At 41.4% G+C, this 16,037-nt stretch overlaps 1 protein-coding gene across 3 annotated transcripts; it reads left to right on the forward strand.

The window, feature by feature from the left end:
* Nucleotides 1–354: 354 nt before the first annotated feature.
* kynu (kynureninase) lies at nucleotides 355–15,827 on the forward strand. 3 transcript variants are annotated; one of them, XM_035532729.1, is made up of 14 exons: nucleotides 355–427; nucleotides 776–951; nucleotides 3,011–3,131; nucleotides 9,935–10,017; nucleotides 10,279–10,340; nucleotides 10,416–10,487; nucleotides 11,652–11,726; nucleotides 11,815–11,961; nucleotides 12,239–12,337; nucleotides 12,511–12,584; nucleotides 12,755–12,807; nucleotides 13,083–13,168; nucleotides 13,435–13,665; nucleotides 15,036–15,827. In XM_035532729.1, exons 2-14 carry the CDS (start codon nucleotides 783–785, stop codon nucleotides 15,150–15,152), a joined length of 1,389 nt encoding a protein of 462 aa, XP_035388622.1. In that variant the 5' UTR covers nucleotides 355–427; nucleotides 776–782; the 3' UTR covers nucleotides 15,153–15,827. The 3 variants fall into 3 exon arrangements, with proteins under 3 accessions (XP_035388622.1, XP_035388628.1, XP_035388614.1); XM_035532735.1 differs by having other exon boundaries at nucleotides 410–427; nucleotides 781–951; XM_035532721.1 differs by lacking the exon at nucleotides 355–427 and having other exon boundaries at nucleotides 631–951.
* The last annotated feature ends 210 nt before the right edge of the window (nucleotides 15,828–16,037 follow it).

Raw genomic sequence — 16,037 nt, forward strand, 5'->3', positions numbered from 1 at the left:
ATTTATTGTAAAGTCCAGCATTTACCATTCCCAGTCTGTAAGAGTAAATCCACTTCCCAGCTCTTGCACACCGGATTTATTCACAGCTATTTTTCAAAAATAAGGGCATTATAAAAAGTGTCGGTATAGCAATATCCTTTGATAGTTTTCCAATTAAACACGTTAGAAAATAATTTTGATGCATTTATTCCCTGATATATTTGTAATGTGGATAGTGAAATCTGAAAATAAAGGGCAGAGATTTTTGGAGAGATGACAGAAGACATCTCTGTGGCCCTACTAATCTTTGTCAATCATTATCTTATTTGCAATATTTACATTTGAGGTAAAAGGTCACCTTTAAAAGTATGCCATCACATTTGCAACTGGATGAAGCACTGCTTCTAAACTAGGACAGTATTCTTTTTAAATTTCAGCACAAACTCAGGTGGGTAAACTCATTTTGGTTAATATAATGTATAGAAAAAATGTAACAGCTTCTGGTGAAAAGGGTTAATAGTGTTGTTTAAAAGCCAATTTAACAATTAAAAAAAATGCAAAAATGAGTTTATGCTGGGGAGGAAATAGGGTACCCCCCTACATTCTCTAATCTCCCTTGGATCTGTTGAGTGAAATAAGACAAACCTCATTCTGAAGGTTGGAACTCTAGTCTGCTGTAGCTGAGCTGTGGTGTTGGTAGCGCAGGGCTGGATGACTTTAATAAGAGTGCTTTGCCCCAGTCATAAATATATTTATTCACCGATCATATGGGTAACATGTGCTCATTGCTGTCCAGACCAGCCATGGCACGTTTACCAACGGGCTCCCCGCGAGAAATGATCGAGACGGTGTCCGAGCAGCTGGGCTGCAGCGCTACGTCGCGGGAGGTTGCCGCTCACCTCGACCTGCATGACGACCTGCAGCATTTACGACAGGAGTTCCTGGTCCCTACAGTAGCCGATCTTCCACCATGTGAGTGCACCACCGCTAAATGTGCACTCCAACTGCTCAACTGATTTCATGTATGCCATTCGGCATAACCTCTGTATCAATAGGATTTTTGTTTAACTTATTTCTAACATTTATTTTGCTAATTGCTCAGTTGGATTTTGCTGATCCAGCAACAAAAGTTGTGCAGTATGCCTCATTTTTTGTACATATTTTGTGAAATTTAGGAATACATATTTTAGATGGGGGGGTGTGGGGGTTGAGTGCACCACATGTGAGGATCAGGAGAGGCTGCTAAAGCCCAAATTATAATACAGCTAAAACAAAAATAATAATACAGCTATAATTTACATTTACGGCATTTAGCAGATGCTCTTACCCAGAGCGACTTATAAAAGTGCTTTGTCGTTTACTCAAAGAATATATCCTAGTACAGAACAGTAGGTTAGAATTAGACGTACCAATGAACTAGAATACTGTAGAATACAGGGATGAATGCTGATACCTAGAAGAGCAAAATACATAAGTTCTATCTTAAACAATGATAAGTGCAATAAACAATAAGTGCTAGAGTTTGTCAAACAACATATATAATACCCTACAATAAGTACTAAAGCTGTTTGGCAGCTTTAGCGGCATGGAGTTTCTCAGTCACCACTATGAGGGCCGTTTCAGTAGAATGTGCCGGTTTGTAGCCAGACTGATTGGGATCATGCAGCTGGAGACAATTGATTATAAACTGCTCGTTTGAGGGCTTTTGAGAGGAAAGAGAGAAGTGATACCGGTCTGTAGTTGGTAACATTAGAGCCATCGAGTGGGGAATCCTTGAGGATTGGTACCTCCCTGGTGGTTTTGAATGCAGTAGGCACGTATCCAGAAGATAAGGAGTTGTTGATGATGACAGAGATGAAAGGAAGCAGATCTCTTGCGATTGTCTGTAACAGAGCGGAAGGAATTGGATCCAGTGGAAATGTAGTCAGATTGCTGGAAGTCAGGAGTTGAAGAATTTCATCTGAGGAGAGAGGAGAAAAAGAAGTCAGAGAGTTGGATGTTGGGGAATGCACATTGGTTAGAAGAGTGGAAACAGAGGAAAAGGACTGGCAGATTGCCGCAACCTTCTCAAAGAAGGTGGTAAAATCCTCCGGAATAAGAGATGGGGGGGGGGGGGGGGGGGGGGGGGGGATTAAGGAGAGAAGAAAAAATAGCAAAGAGCTTGCGTGGATCAGATGATGATGATTCGAATTTCTCTCTGTAGTAGGATGACTTTGCCAATGTTACTCCCAGTGAGAACTTGGAAAGGAGAGACTTGTATGAGCTGAGGTCTGAATCTGAGATTTTCTCCACAGCCTCTCTGCAGTCCCTAGTTATAATTATAATACAGCTAACACAGTAATACAGCTATAATTATAATACAGCTAAAACAGTAATACAGCTATAATTATAATACAGCTAACACAGTAATACAGCTATAATTATAATACAGCTGAAACAATAATAATAATACTGCTATAATTATAATACAGCTAAAACAGTAATACAGCTATAATTATAATACAGCTGAAACAATAATAATAATACTGCTATAATTATAATACAGCTAAAACAATAATGATACAGCTATAATTATAATACAGCTAAAACAATAATAATACAGCTATAATTATATTACAGCTAAAACAATAATAATACAGCTATAATTATAATACAGCTAAAACAATAATACAGCTATAATTATAATACAGCTAAAACAATAATAATACAGCTATAATTATAATACAGCTGAAACAATAATAATACAGCTATAATTATAATACAGCTAAAACAATAATGATACAGCTATAATTATAATACAGCTAAAACAACAATAATAATAATACAGCTGTAATGCTCATTTGGTAATTCTTTCTATGTATAGTGCTGAATCGCGTATCTAGGAGTATCTTACTGTTGTACTGGGTAGGGTTCATTCTATGAGTAGATGACAAAGCACTTTTGTAAGTCGCTCTGCTAAATTCCATAAATGTAAATGTAATAATTTGGTGACCACTCAAGAGACATAATAACCCCACTCCCAACCCAACAGCTGACCTGACCCTCAGGGATGGATCGGAAGAGTGCATTTACTTTGTGGGCAACTCTCTAGGACTGCAGCCTAAAAATACCAAAAAGTACATTGATGAGGAGTTGGAGAAGTGGGCAAAAACGTAAGCCACAATGGAACACTTCATACACACTCCACAATGGAACACTTCATACACACTCCACAATGGAACGCTTCATACACACTCCACAATGGAACACTTCATACACACTCCACAATGGAACACTTCATACACAGTATACTGTGGAACACTTCATACACAGTATACTGTGGAACACTTCATACACACTCCACAATGGAACACTTTATACACACTCCACAATGGAACACTTTATACACACTCCACAATGGAACGCTTCATACACACTCCACAATGGAACACTTCATACACAGTATACTGTGGAACACTTTATACACACTCCACAATGGAACACTTCATACACACTATACTGTGGAACACTTCATACACAGTCCACAATTGAACACTTCATACACATTATACTGTGAAACACTTCATACACAGTATACTGTGGAACACTTCATACACAGTCCACAATGGAACACTTCATACACACTCCACAATGGAACACTTCATACACAGTATACTGTGGAACACTTCATACACAGTATACTGTGGAACACTTCATACACAGTATACTGTGGAACACTTCATACACACTCCACAATGGAACACTTCATACACACTCCACAATGGAACACTTTATACACACTCCACAATGGAACGCTTCATACACACTCCACAATGGAACACTTCATACACAGTATACTGTGGAACACTTTATACACACTCCACAATGGAACACTTCATACACACTATACTGTGGAACACTTCATACACAGTCCACAATTGAACACTTCATACACAGTATACTGTGAAACACTTCATACACAGTATACTGTGGAACACTTCATACACAGTATACTGTGGAACACTTCATACACAGTATACTGTGGAACACTTCATACACACTCCACAATGGAACACTTCATACACATTATACTGTGGAACACTTCATACACACTCCATAATGAAACACTTCATACACACTCCACAATGGAACACTACATACACACGACACTGTGGAACACTTCATACACAGTCCACAATGGAACACTTCATACACACTATACTGTGGAACACTTCATACACAGTCCACAATGGAACACTTCATACACACTCCACAATGGAACACTTCATACACACTCCACAATGGAACACTTCATACACACTCCACAATGGAACACTTCATACACACTCCACAATGGAACGCTTAATACACACTCCACAATGGAACACTTCATACGCAGTATACTGTGGAACACTTCATACACAGTATACTTTGGAACAATTCATACACAGTCCACAATGGAACACTTCATACACAGTATACTGTGGAACACTTCATACACACTCCACAATGGAACACTTCATACACACTCCACAATGGAACACTTCATACACACTCCACAATGGAACGCTTCATACACAGTCCACAATGGAACACTTCATACACAGTATACTGTGGAACACTTCATACACAGTCCACAATGGAACACTTCATACACAGTATACTGTGGAACACTTCATACACACTCCACAATGGAACACTTCATACACAGTATACTGTGGAACACTTCATACACAGTATACTGTGGAACACTTCATACACACTCCACAATGGAACACTTCATACACACTCCACAATGGAACGCTTCATACACACTCCACAATGGAACACTTCATACACAGTATACTGTGGAACACTTCATACACACTCCACAATGGAACACTTCATACACACTCCACAATGGAACGCTTCATACACACTCCACAATGGAACACTTCATACACAGTATACTGTGGAACACTTCATACACAGTATACTGTGGAACACTTCATACACACTCCACAATGGAAGACTTCATACACAGTATACTGTGGAACACTTCATACACAGTATACTGTGGAACACTTCATACACACTCCACAATGGAACACTTCATACACAGTATACTGTGGAACACTTCATACACAGTATACTGTGGAACACTTCATACACAGTCCACAATGGAACACTTCATACACATTATACTGTGGAACACTTCATACACACTCCACAATGGAACACTTCATACACACTCCACAATGGAACACTTCATACACACTCCACAATGGAACGCTTCATACACACTCCACAATGGAACACTTCATACACACGACACTGTGGAACACTTCATACACAGTATACTGTGGAACACTTCATACACAGTCCACAATGGAACACTTCATACACATTATACTGTGGAACACTTCATACACACTCCACAATGGAACACTTCATACACACTCCACAATGGAACACTACATATACAGTATACTGTGGAACACTTCATACACAGTATACTGTGGAACACTTTATACACACTCCACAATGGAACACTTCATACACAGTATACTGTGGAACACTTCATACACAGTCCACAATGGAACACTTCATACACATTATACTGTGGAACACTTCATACACAGTCCACAATGGAACACTTCATACACATTATACTGTGGAACACTTCATACACACTCCACAATGGAACACTTCATACACACTCCACAATGGAACACTACATATACAGTATACTGTGGAACACTTCATACACAGTATACTGTGGAACACTTCATACACACTCCACAATGGAACACTTCATACACACTCCACAATGGAACACTTCATACACACTCCACAATGGAACGCTTCATACACACTCCACAATGGAACACTTCATACACACTATACTGTGGAACACTTCATGCACACTCCACAATGGAACACTTCATACACAGTATACTGTGGAACACTTCATACACAGTTCACAATGGAACACTTCATACACATTATACTTTGGAACACTTCATACACAGTCCACAATGGAACACTTCATACACACTCCACAATGGAACACTACATACACAGTATACTGTGGAACACTTCATACACATTATACTTTGGAACACTTCATACACAGTCCACAATGGAACACTTCATACACACTCCACAATGGAACACTTCATACACAGTATACTGTGGAACACTTCATACACACTCCACAATGGAACACTTCATACACAGTATACTGTGGAACACTTCATACACACTCCACAATGGAACACTTCATACACACTCCACAATGGAACACTTCATACACAGTATACTGTGGAACACTTCATACACACTCCACAATGGAACACTTCATACACACTCCACAATGGAACACTTCATACACACTCCACAATGGAACACTTCATACACACTCCACAATGGAACACTTCATACACAGTATACTGTGGAACACTTCATACACACTCCACAATGGAACACTTCATACACACTCCACAATGGAACGCTTCATACACACTCCACAATGGAACACTTCATACACAGTATACTGTGGAACACTTCATACACAGTATACTGTGGAACACTTCATACACACTCCACAATGGAAGACTTCATACACAGTATACTGTGGAACACTTCATACACAGTATACTGTGGAACACTTCATACACACTCCACAATGGAACACTTCATACACAGTATACTGTGGAACACTTCATACACAGTATACTGTGGAACACTTCATACACAGTCCACAATGGAACACTTCATACACATTATACTGTGGAACACTTCATACACACTCCACAATGGAACACTTCATACACACTCCACAATGGAACACTTCATACACACTCCACAATGGAACGCTTCATACACACTCCACAATGGAACACTTCATACGCAGTATACTGTGGAACACTTCATACACAGTGTACTGTGGAACACTTCATACACAGTCCACAATGGAACACTTCATACACACTATACTGTGGAACACTTCATACACACTCCACAATGGAACACTTCATACACAGTATACTGTGGAACACTTCATACACACTCCACAATGGAACACTTCATACACAGTATACTTTGGAACACTTCATACACAGTATACTGTGGAACACTTCATGCACACTCCACAATGGAACACTTCATACACAGTATACTGTGGAACACTTCATACACAGTTCACAATGGAACACTTCATACACATTATACTTTGGAACACTTCATACACAGTCCACAATGGAACACTTCATACACACTCCACAATGGAACACTACATACACAGTATACTGTGGAACACTTCATACACACTCCACAATGGAACACTTCATACACAGTATACTGTGGAACACTTCATACACAGTCCACAATGGAACACTTCATACACATTATACTGTGGAACACTTCATACACACTCCACAATGGAACACTACATATACAGTATACTGTGGAACACTTCATACACAGTATACTGTGGAACACTTCATACACATTATACTGTGGAACACTTCATACACACTCCACAATGGAACACTTCATACACACTATACTGTGGAACACTTCATACACACTCCACAATGGAACACTTCATACACACTCCACAATGGAACACTACATATACAGTATACTGTGGAACACTTCATACACATTATACTGTGGAACACTTCATACACACTCCACAATGGAACACTTCATACACATTATACTGTGGAACACTTCATACACACTCCACAATGGAACACTTCATACACACTCCACAATGGAACACTACATATACAGTATACTGTGGAACACTTCATACACAGTATACTGTGGAACACTTCATACACACTCCACAATGGAACACTTCATACACACTCCACAATGGAACACTTCATACACACTCCACAATGGAACGCTTCATACACACTCCACAATGGAACACTTCATACACACTATACTGTGGAACACTTCATACACAGTATACTGTGGAACACTTCATACACACTCCACAATGGAACACTTCATACACACTCCACAATGGAACGCTTCATACACACTCCACAATGGAACACTTCATACACACTATACTGTGGAACACTTCATACACACTATACTGTGGAACACTTCATACACAGTATACTGTGGAACACTTCATGCACACTCCACAATGGAACACTTCATACACAGTATACTGTGGAACACTTCATACACAGTTCACAATGGAACACTTCATACACATTATACTTTGGAACACTTCATACACACTCCACAATGGAACACTACATACACAGTATACTGTGGAACACTTCATACACATTATACTTTGGAACACTTCATACACAGTCCACAATGGAACACTTCATACACACTATACTGTGGAACACTTCATACACACTCCACAATGGAACACTTCATACACATTATACTGTGGAACACTTCATACACACTCCACAATGGAACACTTCATACACAGTATACTGTGGAACACTTCATACACACTCCACAATGGAACACTTCATACACACTCCACAATGGAACACTACATATACAGTATACTGTGGAACACTTCATACACAGTATACTGTGGAACACTTCATACACACTCCACAATGGAACACTTCATACACAGTCCACAATGGAACACTTCATACACACTCCACAATTGAACACTTCATACACATTATACTGTGAAACACTTCATACACAGTATACTGTGGAACACTTCATACACACTCCACAATGGAACACTTCATACACACTCCACAATTGAACACTTCATACACACTATACTGTGGAACACTTCATACACACTCCACAATGGAACACTTCATACACATTATACTGTGGAACACTTCATACACACTCCACAATGGAACACTTCATACACAGTATACTGTGGAACACTTCATACACACTCCACAATGGAACACTTCATACACACTCCACAATGGAACACTACATATACAGTATACTGTGGAACACTTCATACACAGTATACTGTGGAACACTTCATACACACTCCACAATGGAACACTTCATACACAGTCCACAATGGAACACTTCATACACACTCCACAATTGAACACTTCATACACATTATACTGTGAAACACTTCATACACAGTATACTGTGGAACACTTCATACACACTCCACAATGGAACACTTCATACACACTCCACAATTGAACACTTCATACACACTATACTGTGGAACACTTCATACACACTCCACAATGGAACACTTCATACACATTATACTGTGGAACACTTCATACACACTCCACAATGGAACACTTCATACACAGTATACTGTGGAACACTTCATACACACTCCACAATGGAACACTTCATACACACTCCACAATGGAACACTACATATACAGTATACTGTGGAACACTTCATACACAGTATACTGTGGAACACTTCATACACACTCCACAATGGAACACTTCATACACAGTCCACAATGGAACACTTCATACACACTCCACAATTGAACACTTCATACACATTATACTGTGAAACACTTCATACACAGTATACTGTGGAACACTTCATACACACTCCACAATGGAACACTTCATACACACTCCACAATTGAACACTTCATACACATTATACTGTGAAACACTTCATACACACTATACTGTGGAACACTTCATACACACTCCACAATGGAACACTTCATACACACTCCACAATGGAACACTTCATACACACTATACTGTGGAACACTTCATACACAGTCCACAATGGAACACTTCATACACAGTCCACAATGGAACACTTCATACACAGTATACTGTGGAACACTTCATACACAACAGTGCAGTCCTTCATTACTTAAAGTCTAAACCTATTAAATCTAAAATGATCTTGCTGTGTCACACACCTTATAAATCATCCATTTGTTTTAGCTGTAGTTTTCAGCCATGACTTTCCTAATATCGCTGAACCTTCTGAGCCAGGCTAACCTGAGATGGTTGTTTACAGAGGCGCCCATGGTCATGTGATGGGGTCGCGACCTTGGGCATGGGCCGAAAACAACCTAGAGGCCCTCATGGCAAACATTGTTGGTAATGAATTATTAATAAATGAATGTATAGAATATTATAATAATAATCGGTTATTATTATTATTATTATTATATTTATTATTATTAAGTGAATGCTTCTGCTGTAAGATATATAATGCAAAAATGTCCCAAACTAGGCTTGTATGGAGCATAAAATGAAACTACGATTTTTCTTGAATTTCTTATTGTATACCATTCTAATAGAATAAGGCGTAGCAGCGTTACTGCTAACTTTATTGTGTGTGTGTGTGTGTATAATAAGGTGCTAAACCAGAAGAGGTTGCCTTGATGAATGGTTTGACAGTCAATCTTCACCTTCTGATGGTAAGTATCTGTGGTAATAATAAACCAGAAGTAGTCCGCAGTCCTGTTCTCAAAGTCCTTTCTCTTCCCCCTCAGCTTGCTTTTTACAAACCCACAGCAAAACGGCACAAAATCCTCCTGGAAGACAGGGCCTTTCCGTCTGACCATGTAAGCAGAACCTTTCCGACCCTCCTCCCAACACTCCCTGACTCTCACTAAGCACCACTTTGCTTTGTAAACATAAAGTCCCGGTTGGCGCCCCCTAGCGTCCCTGTCTCCATGGTTTCCCAGGCTCGTGTCTTTGTTTTGCTTTGCTTCCTTGTTGTGGTTCCGTGCCTTTCATTAGTTATCACCTGTGCATTGTTAGACCGTGTTTGCTGGTCATTGTAATTCTAGAGTCTGTGTGTTCAGACTAACCTTGTGTGAGGCGAAGCCTGTTTGTACTCCATGCCTTGTTCGTGATAGCTTGTGTTAATTCTAACTTTTGTTTATCCTGGCCTCTGTGTTATAGGCTGATCCCTGTTGGTCATCGTGTGTCATTGTTTTTGGTTTATTACGTATTCCCGGACTCTACGTGTTGGCTCACTGACCCTGGACCGTACTAACGACTCTGAATATAGAGTTGCCCTTAATAAATCACGCTCTTCTCAGAGTGTGCATCCGGCTCACAATCACGCCACGTTACACATAAAGAAAATGCAAAGAAAAATATGTGTGCTAACTTTCTTAAAAAAGCATCATGCCAAGTGTCATGAAAGTAGGTGACACTACCAAAAGACGACACAAGATGCTCCCTGAATCAGCCTTACACATGTAAAACCTTTGATGGTGATAAAGCTCACAGTTGATGCCATGTAAATGTAAAATTTCATGCATCGCGCCATGTGGTAGCATCACATCATTTTAAATTAAGTATTTTTCAATTAAAATGTTGCATTGGCCAGTTTTTGTAGATAAAGATGAGTTCATTATTTTAAGACACTGATATGTATTTTAATCTGTCAAATTGTCTTGCTAGCTAGCCAACATTTGCTTGTTGTCTGCCGGTTGGAAAGACCCATGGAGGTTACTGGCTGCTAAAGTTACCAAATTGTTATGAGAACAAATTGTTTGTCAGCCTGCTTCTTTTGATTGTTATTTATATCAGACTATCATTTAGCAGGAGAAAGGACTCTAAACATCATCTCTACACAGCTTTGCAACGCTTGTCAGAGCAGCCAAGATGCTAACATTCTCATACCTACTTTCTCACAGGGTACATTACGAGTGTTAACATTTTATAAAGACAGAAATGCAACAGGATATGTGTGTTTATGTGTGTGCGTTTTATAGTATGCGGTGAAGTCTCAGATACAACTACGAGGGTTTGAACCCAGCAAAAGCAGCATCTTCCTTAAACCCAGACAGGTAACACTCCACTTTCTTATGACCTATTTAGTCTGTTGTTTACTCTACCAAAAACAATGATGTGATTATGTTCCCTGGTCCACATTAGGGGGAGGACACCCTCAGGACAGAGGACATTTTGTCCAAAATCGAGCAAGAGGGAGCCTCCATCGCTGTGGTGATGCTCAGCGGAGTCCAGTACTACACTGGCCAGCTGTTCGATATGGAGGCTATCACCAGAGCAGGCCACGCCCAGGTGACATCACAATGCACTCTACAGCGCAGACTCAGTGCTCAAGCTGTGTGTTTTCCTCTGCAAAATTGGCCCGGGATGTTGACTAAATGAAGGGGACTGACGTTGGCAGTGAAGTGAAACAGAAGCGTCTAGAAACTAAGCCTCCACACCACTGTGTTTCAGATAGATACGTAAAAGCTAGTGATTTAGGCTGAAGTTCAGTTTTCTTGGGAGTGTTAAATGTGTGTTTTTGTAAGTGTGTGTGTGTGTGTGTGTGTGTGTGTGTGTGTGTGTGTAGGGCTGCTATGTGGCCTTTGACTGTGCACATGCAGTGGGTAATGTGGAGCTACAGCTACATGACTGGGGGGTCGACTTCGCCTGCTGGTGCACATATAAGGTCCGTCTGCTGCTTCTGTGTGCTGTGCTCAGTGCTAGTGTGTATTGGTAATGTACTGTGTTCAGCATGTTCTGTGATCTGGAATATGTGTTATAGTAGTTTCTTTGTTTTGGTAAATATGTGCTTGGATCTGTACTGTGCTCAGTACGGTCATTTCTCTCTGTTGTGTTCAGTACATGAACTCTGGAGCTGGTGGCTTGGCAGGAGCGTATGTACACGAGAAGCATACGGACACAGTCAAACCTGCGTGAGTGTCGTGTACCACCCAGTCCCCCAGGGGCCCACTTATGCTCACATTTTAAAGAATGTGTAAAAAGGAGAAGATTCTATTAATTACTTTCTCTCTCTCTCTCTCTCTCTCTCTCTCTCTCTCTCTCTCTCTCTCTCTCTCTCTCTCTCTTTCTCTCTCCCTCTCAGACTTCTAGGCTGGTGGGGGCACAACCTGAAGACTAGATTTCAGATGACCAATGGTACTGTGTACACTTCACATCTCTGTTGACCGATTTCTGTCTTATAAGTCACTACTTACTGTTCGAAGATCTAAGCAATCAGAGAGCTCCTGTGTGACTATTCAGGCACAGTGTGAGTGTTCACATCACTCCCTGGTTAGGGCTCATGAACCTCTAACACCACCCTGTGCATGCTACCGATTTCTTGTGGTTAAAGACTTCATTGCACTGTGAAACCTATTTTAGCTTGAGCATAACTGTTGGCACGAGCTCTGATGATGTCCCTGTTTGCACAGTGATGGATCTGCAGCCAGGAGTTAAGGGATACAGACTATCTAATCAACCCATTCTCCTGGTGTGCCCCCTACAGGCCAGTCTGGAGGTGACGCGATTAAAAAAGCATATTCAACAATGACTTGCATTACCATATGTGTTTATTTTCCACTAGATGTGGAGGATTCAAAAGACGTGTTTAGATTTCATATCAGATGCAGTTTTGGCTCAAATACACACCTGCAGTACAGTCTATTATTAATTTAGTCCTTATCATTAAAAAAGTCTGATGAAAAATAATAATAATAATAATAATGTCTTATTATAATATTTACTTTTGTATTTTGTTTTGAAAATGGCAATTGGCTTCATTAGATCTTTAATAAGACCACCATGACAGATCTGAGGAGGAAATCTGTGCTGTTGACTGGCTATCTGGAATACCTGCTCCAGTACCACTACAGCCGGGACGAGGCCGACCCAGGCAAGCCCTACGTCCGCGTCATCACTCCCAGTGACCCGGCCCAGAGGGGCTGCCAGCTTTCCCTCTCATTCTCTGTGCCCATCCGTGCCGTTTTTAAGGAGCTGGAGAAGAGAGGAGTCGCGGTGAGGGACAGAGCACCAGACACGCTCCGTCTGACACTGTTACACACACCCGACCACAAACACTGAACACGCTCCGTCTGACACTGTTACACACACCCGATCACAAACACTGAACACGCTCCGTCTGACACTGTTACACACACCCGATCACAAACACTGAACACGCTCCGTCTGACACTGTTACACACACCCGATCACAAACACTGAACACGCTCCGTCTGACACTGTTACACACACCCGATCACAAACACTGAACACGCTCCGTCTGACACTGTTACACACACCCGATCACAAACACTGAACACGCTCCTGCTGACACTGTTACACACACCCGACCACAAACACTGAACACGCTCCGTCTGACACTGTTACACACACCCGATCACAAACACTGAACACGCGCCGTCTGACACTGTTACACACCAGCACTGAACATGCTCTGTTTGACACTGTCACACACACACACCCGATCACAAGCACTAGACATACTCCTGATACTCTTTCACAAACTCTCCCACTCACGATCACTGCACATGCTTCTTCTGACATGTGCACTAACGATCGTGAACACAGTATATACTGCGTCTGACACTCACATGTACTCACAGTCATGAACTGGACATACTCTATATGACCCTAGGTGACTGTCCTGCCCCCTGACCCAGACTACACCTCCCAGCTCCCGGCCTCTGTCACTCCTCCTAGGCTCCTCCCACTTCTCTCATTCCATCTGCCTTCCCTGATCACTCTTCCACCTGCTGTTTTATTTCCTCCTGTTTATACCTGCGTGTTTGTACCTGCATGGTATAAACACTGAGCGTTCTTTCTGTCTGTGGTTTTGGTTTCGGTCTAACCTGTTCCCTGGTTATCACTTTTCGTCTTTTCTTTCTCTGCTTTGGTTGTTTAATTGGCCTGACGCCCGGTTTGGCTCATCTGGGACTGTTTTCTCGACTACGACTGTCTCTTCGCCATGCGTTGTATGTGCTCGCTCCGGCTTCTGACTCCAGCCTGCATTTTGACTCCGACTTTGGAATATCCCTTCCATAACGAACACCGGACGCACTACCTCTGACACTATCACATGCGCTCCCGGTCACATGGGCTGCGTTGTGGCATTTAAAACACAGCAGCCACTACATGCATTAAAGACCACAGATGTAAGCTGTCAGGAAGGGTTCCAGCCTGCCAGTCCTCTAAGTGGTTGTACACTTGTCCAGTGTCTAATGCTGCACCTGTGCTCAGCTCATATACAAGTCTAATACCATCCTAACTTCCTGCTACTAGCACCTTTGCTGTACGTATAGCATCAGTCTGAGGCCATGAGTCTTGCCTGTCTGTCTCTTATTTACCCTCCTGTGCCTGTCCCGCAGTGTGACATGAGAGAGCCTGACATCCTGCGCATCGCTCCCGTTCCTCTCTACAATTCCTTCACGGACGTGCACCTTTTCATCAGCATCCTGGAATCAGTGCTGAGCGCACATGCGTGATTCTGCAACGCAGGACTCACCCGGTGCGGCGGGGGGGGGAGATATGATGGGTTTTTTTGGGCTGAAAATAAGCCACTGCTGCTGACGTGGTTTCCAATGATCTCACAGAATGAAATCACATGAAGCATCTTACTGTCCAAGAAAAGCAACTGAAACCTTAGCATCAGCTGGTCTAACATTCATCCTGAGCATATTGCAGTGGGTTTGCTGATCACAAAACACTTTTCTTCATCCTCACATGGCTGAAATGAAGGTTTTGAAGATCAGATGCACCGATCCTGCCTCGTTGTCTCATCGCTGACATACATGGACATGGCCCTGTATGGGGCAGTGACCGGCATTGTGGCTTGTACTGATGAGTGATGGGTTGCTGTGGGTACCACACACCTCACTGCCCCGAGTGCCTGGCCCCCCAATTAACATCATCGGTATTACCCAAGATGCCCTGCTCTTAATGTGGCCAGCTCTGTTTATGTCCTATTACCTTGACTGATGCCTTCTCTACAATTAGATATAATTGGCATATCAATATGCAGAAGCTAAATGGATTAGCCTTCTTTTAAAAGTAATGAGGGCCTCTTGCCTCAGCTTGTGGGGGAAAATTTACATTCATCTCTTTTATAGATTGAAGGAGGGGCACTGACATAAATAATTTACTTTAAATAAATGAGAAAAGATGGAATTCATGCTCTCTGAACATTTTTTGCTGCTGAATTTAAGAATACTAAATAAACGGACATCTAATATGGGAGAGACTACGTTATGTCAATAAGATATGAAGGAGGGTTATGGTTTGTGCATGAGGTACTGCGATATTGTGTTTTAATTCATAATGTAGCTTCCTAACATGCACCTTGTTTCAAAGGACCCACGGAGGCACCTCCC

Source organism: Electrophorus electricus, chromosome 1 (assembly GCF_013358815.1).
Source record: "Electrophorus electricus isolate fEleEle1 chromosome 1, fEleEle1.pri, whole genome shotgun sequence".
Taxonomy (NCBI): Eukaryota; Metazoa; Chordata; class Actinopteri; order Gymnotiformes; family Gymnotidae; genus Electrophorus; species Electrophorus electricus.

Bases quoted from the DNA above. Each gene is read 5' to 3' on its own strand.
- kynu (XM_035532721.1), top strand. From the start codon at position 747: ATGGGTAACATGTGCTCATTGCTGTCCAGACCAGCCATGGCACGTTTA. The intron at 3,132-9,934 runs GTAAGCCACAAT...GGTTGTTTACAG, and splicing joins TTGGAGAAGTGGGCAAAAAC to AGGCGCCCATGGTCATGTGA. The intron at 13,169-13,434 runs GTGACGCGATTA...TGGCTTCATTAG, and splicing joins CCCTACAGGCCAGTCTGGAG to ATCTTTAATAAGACCACCAT.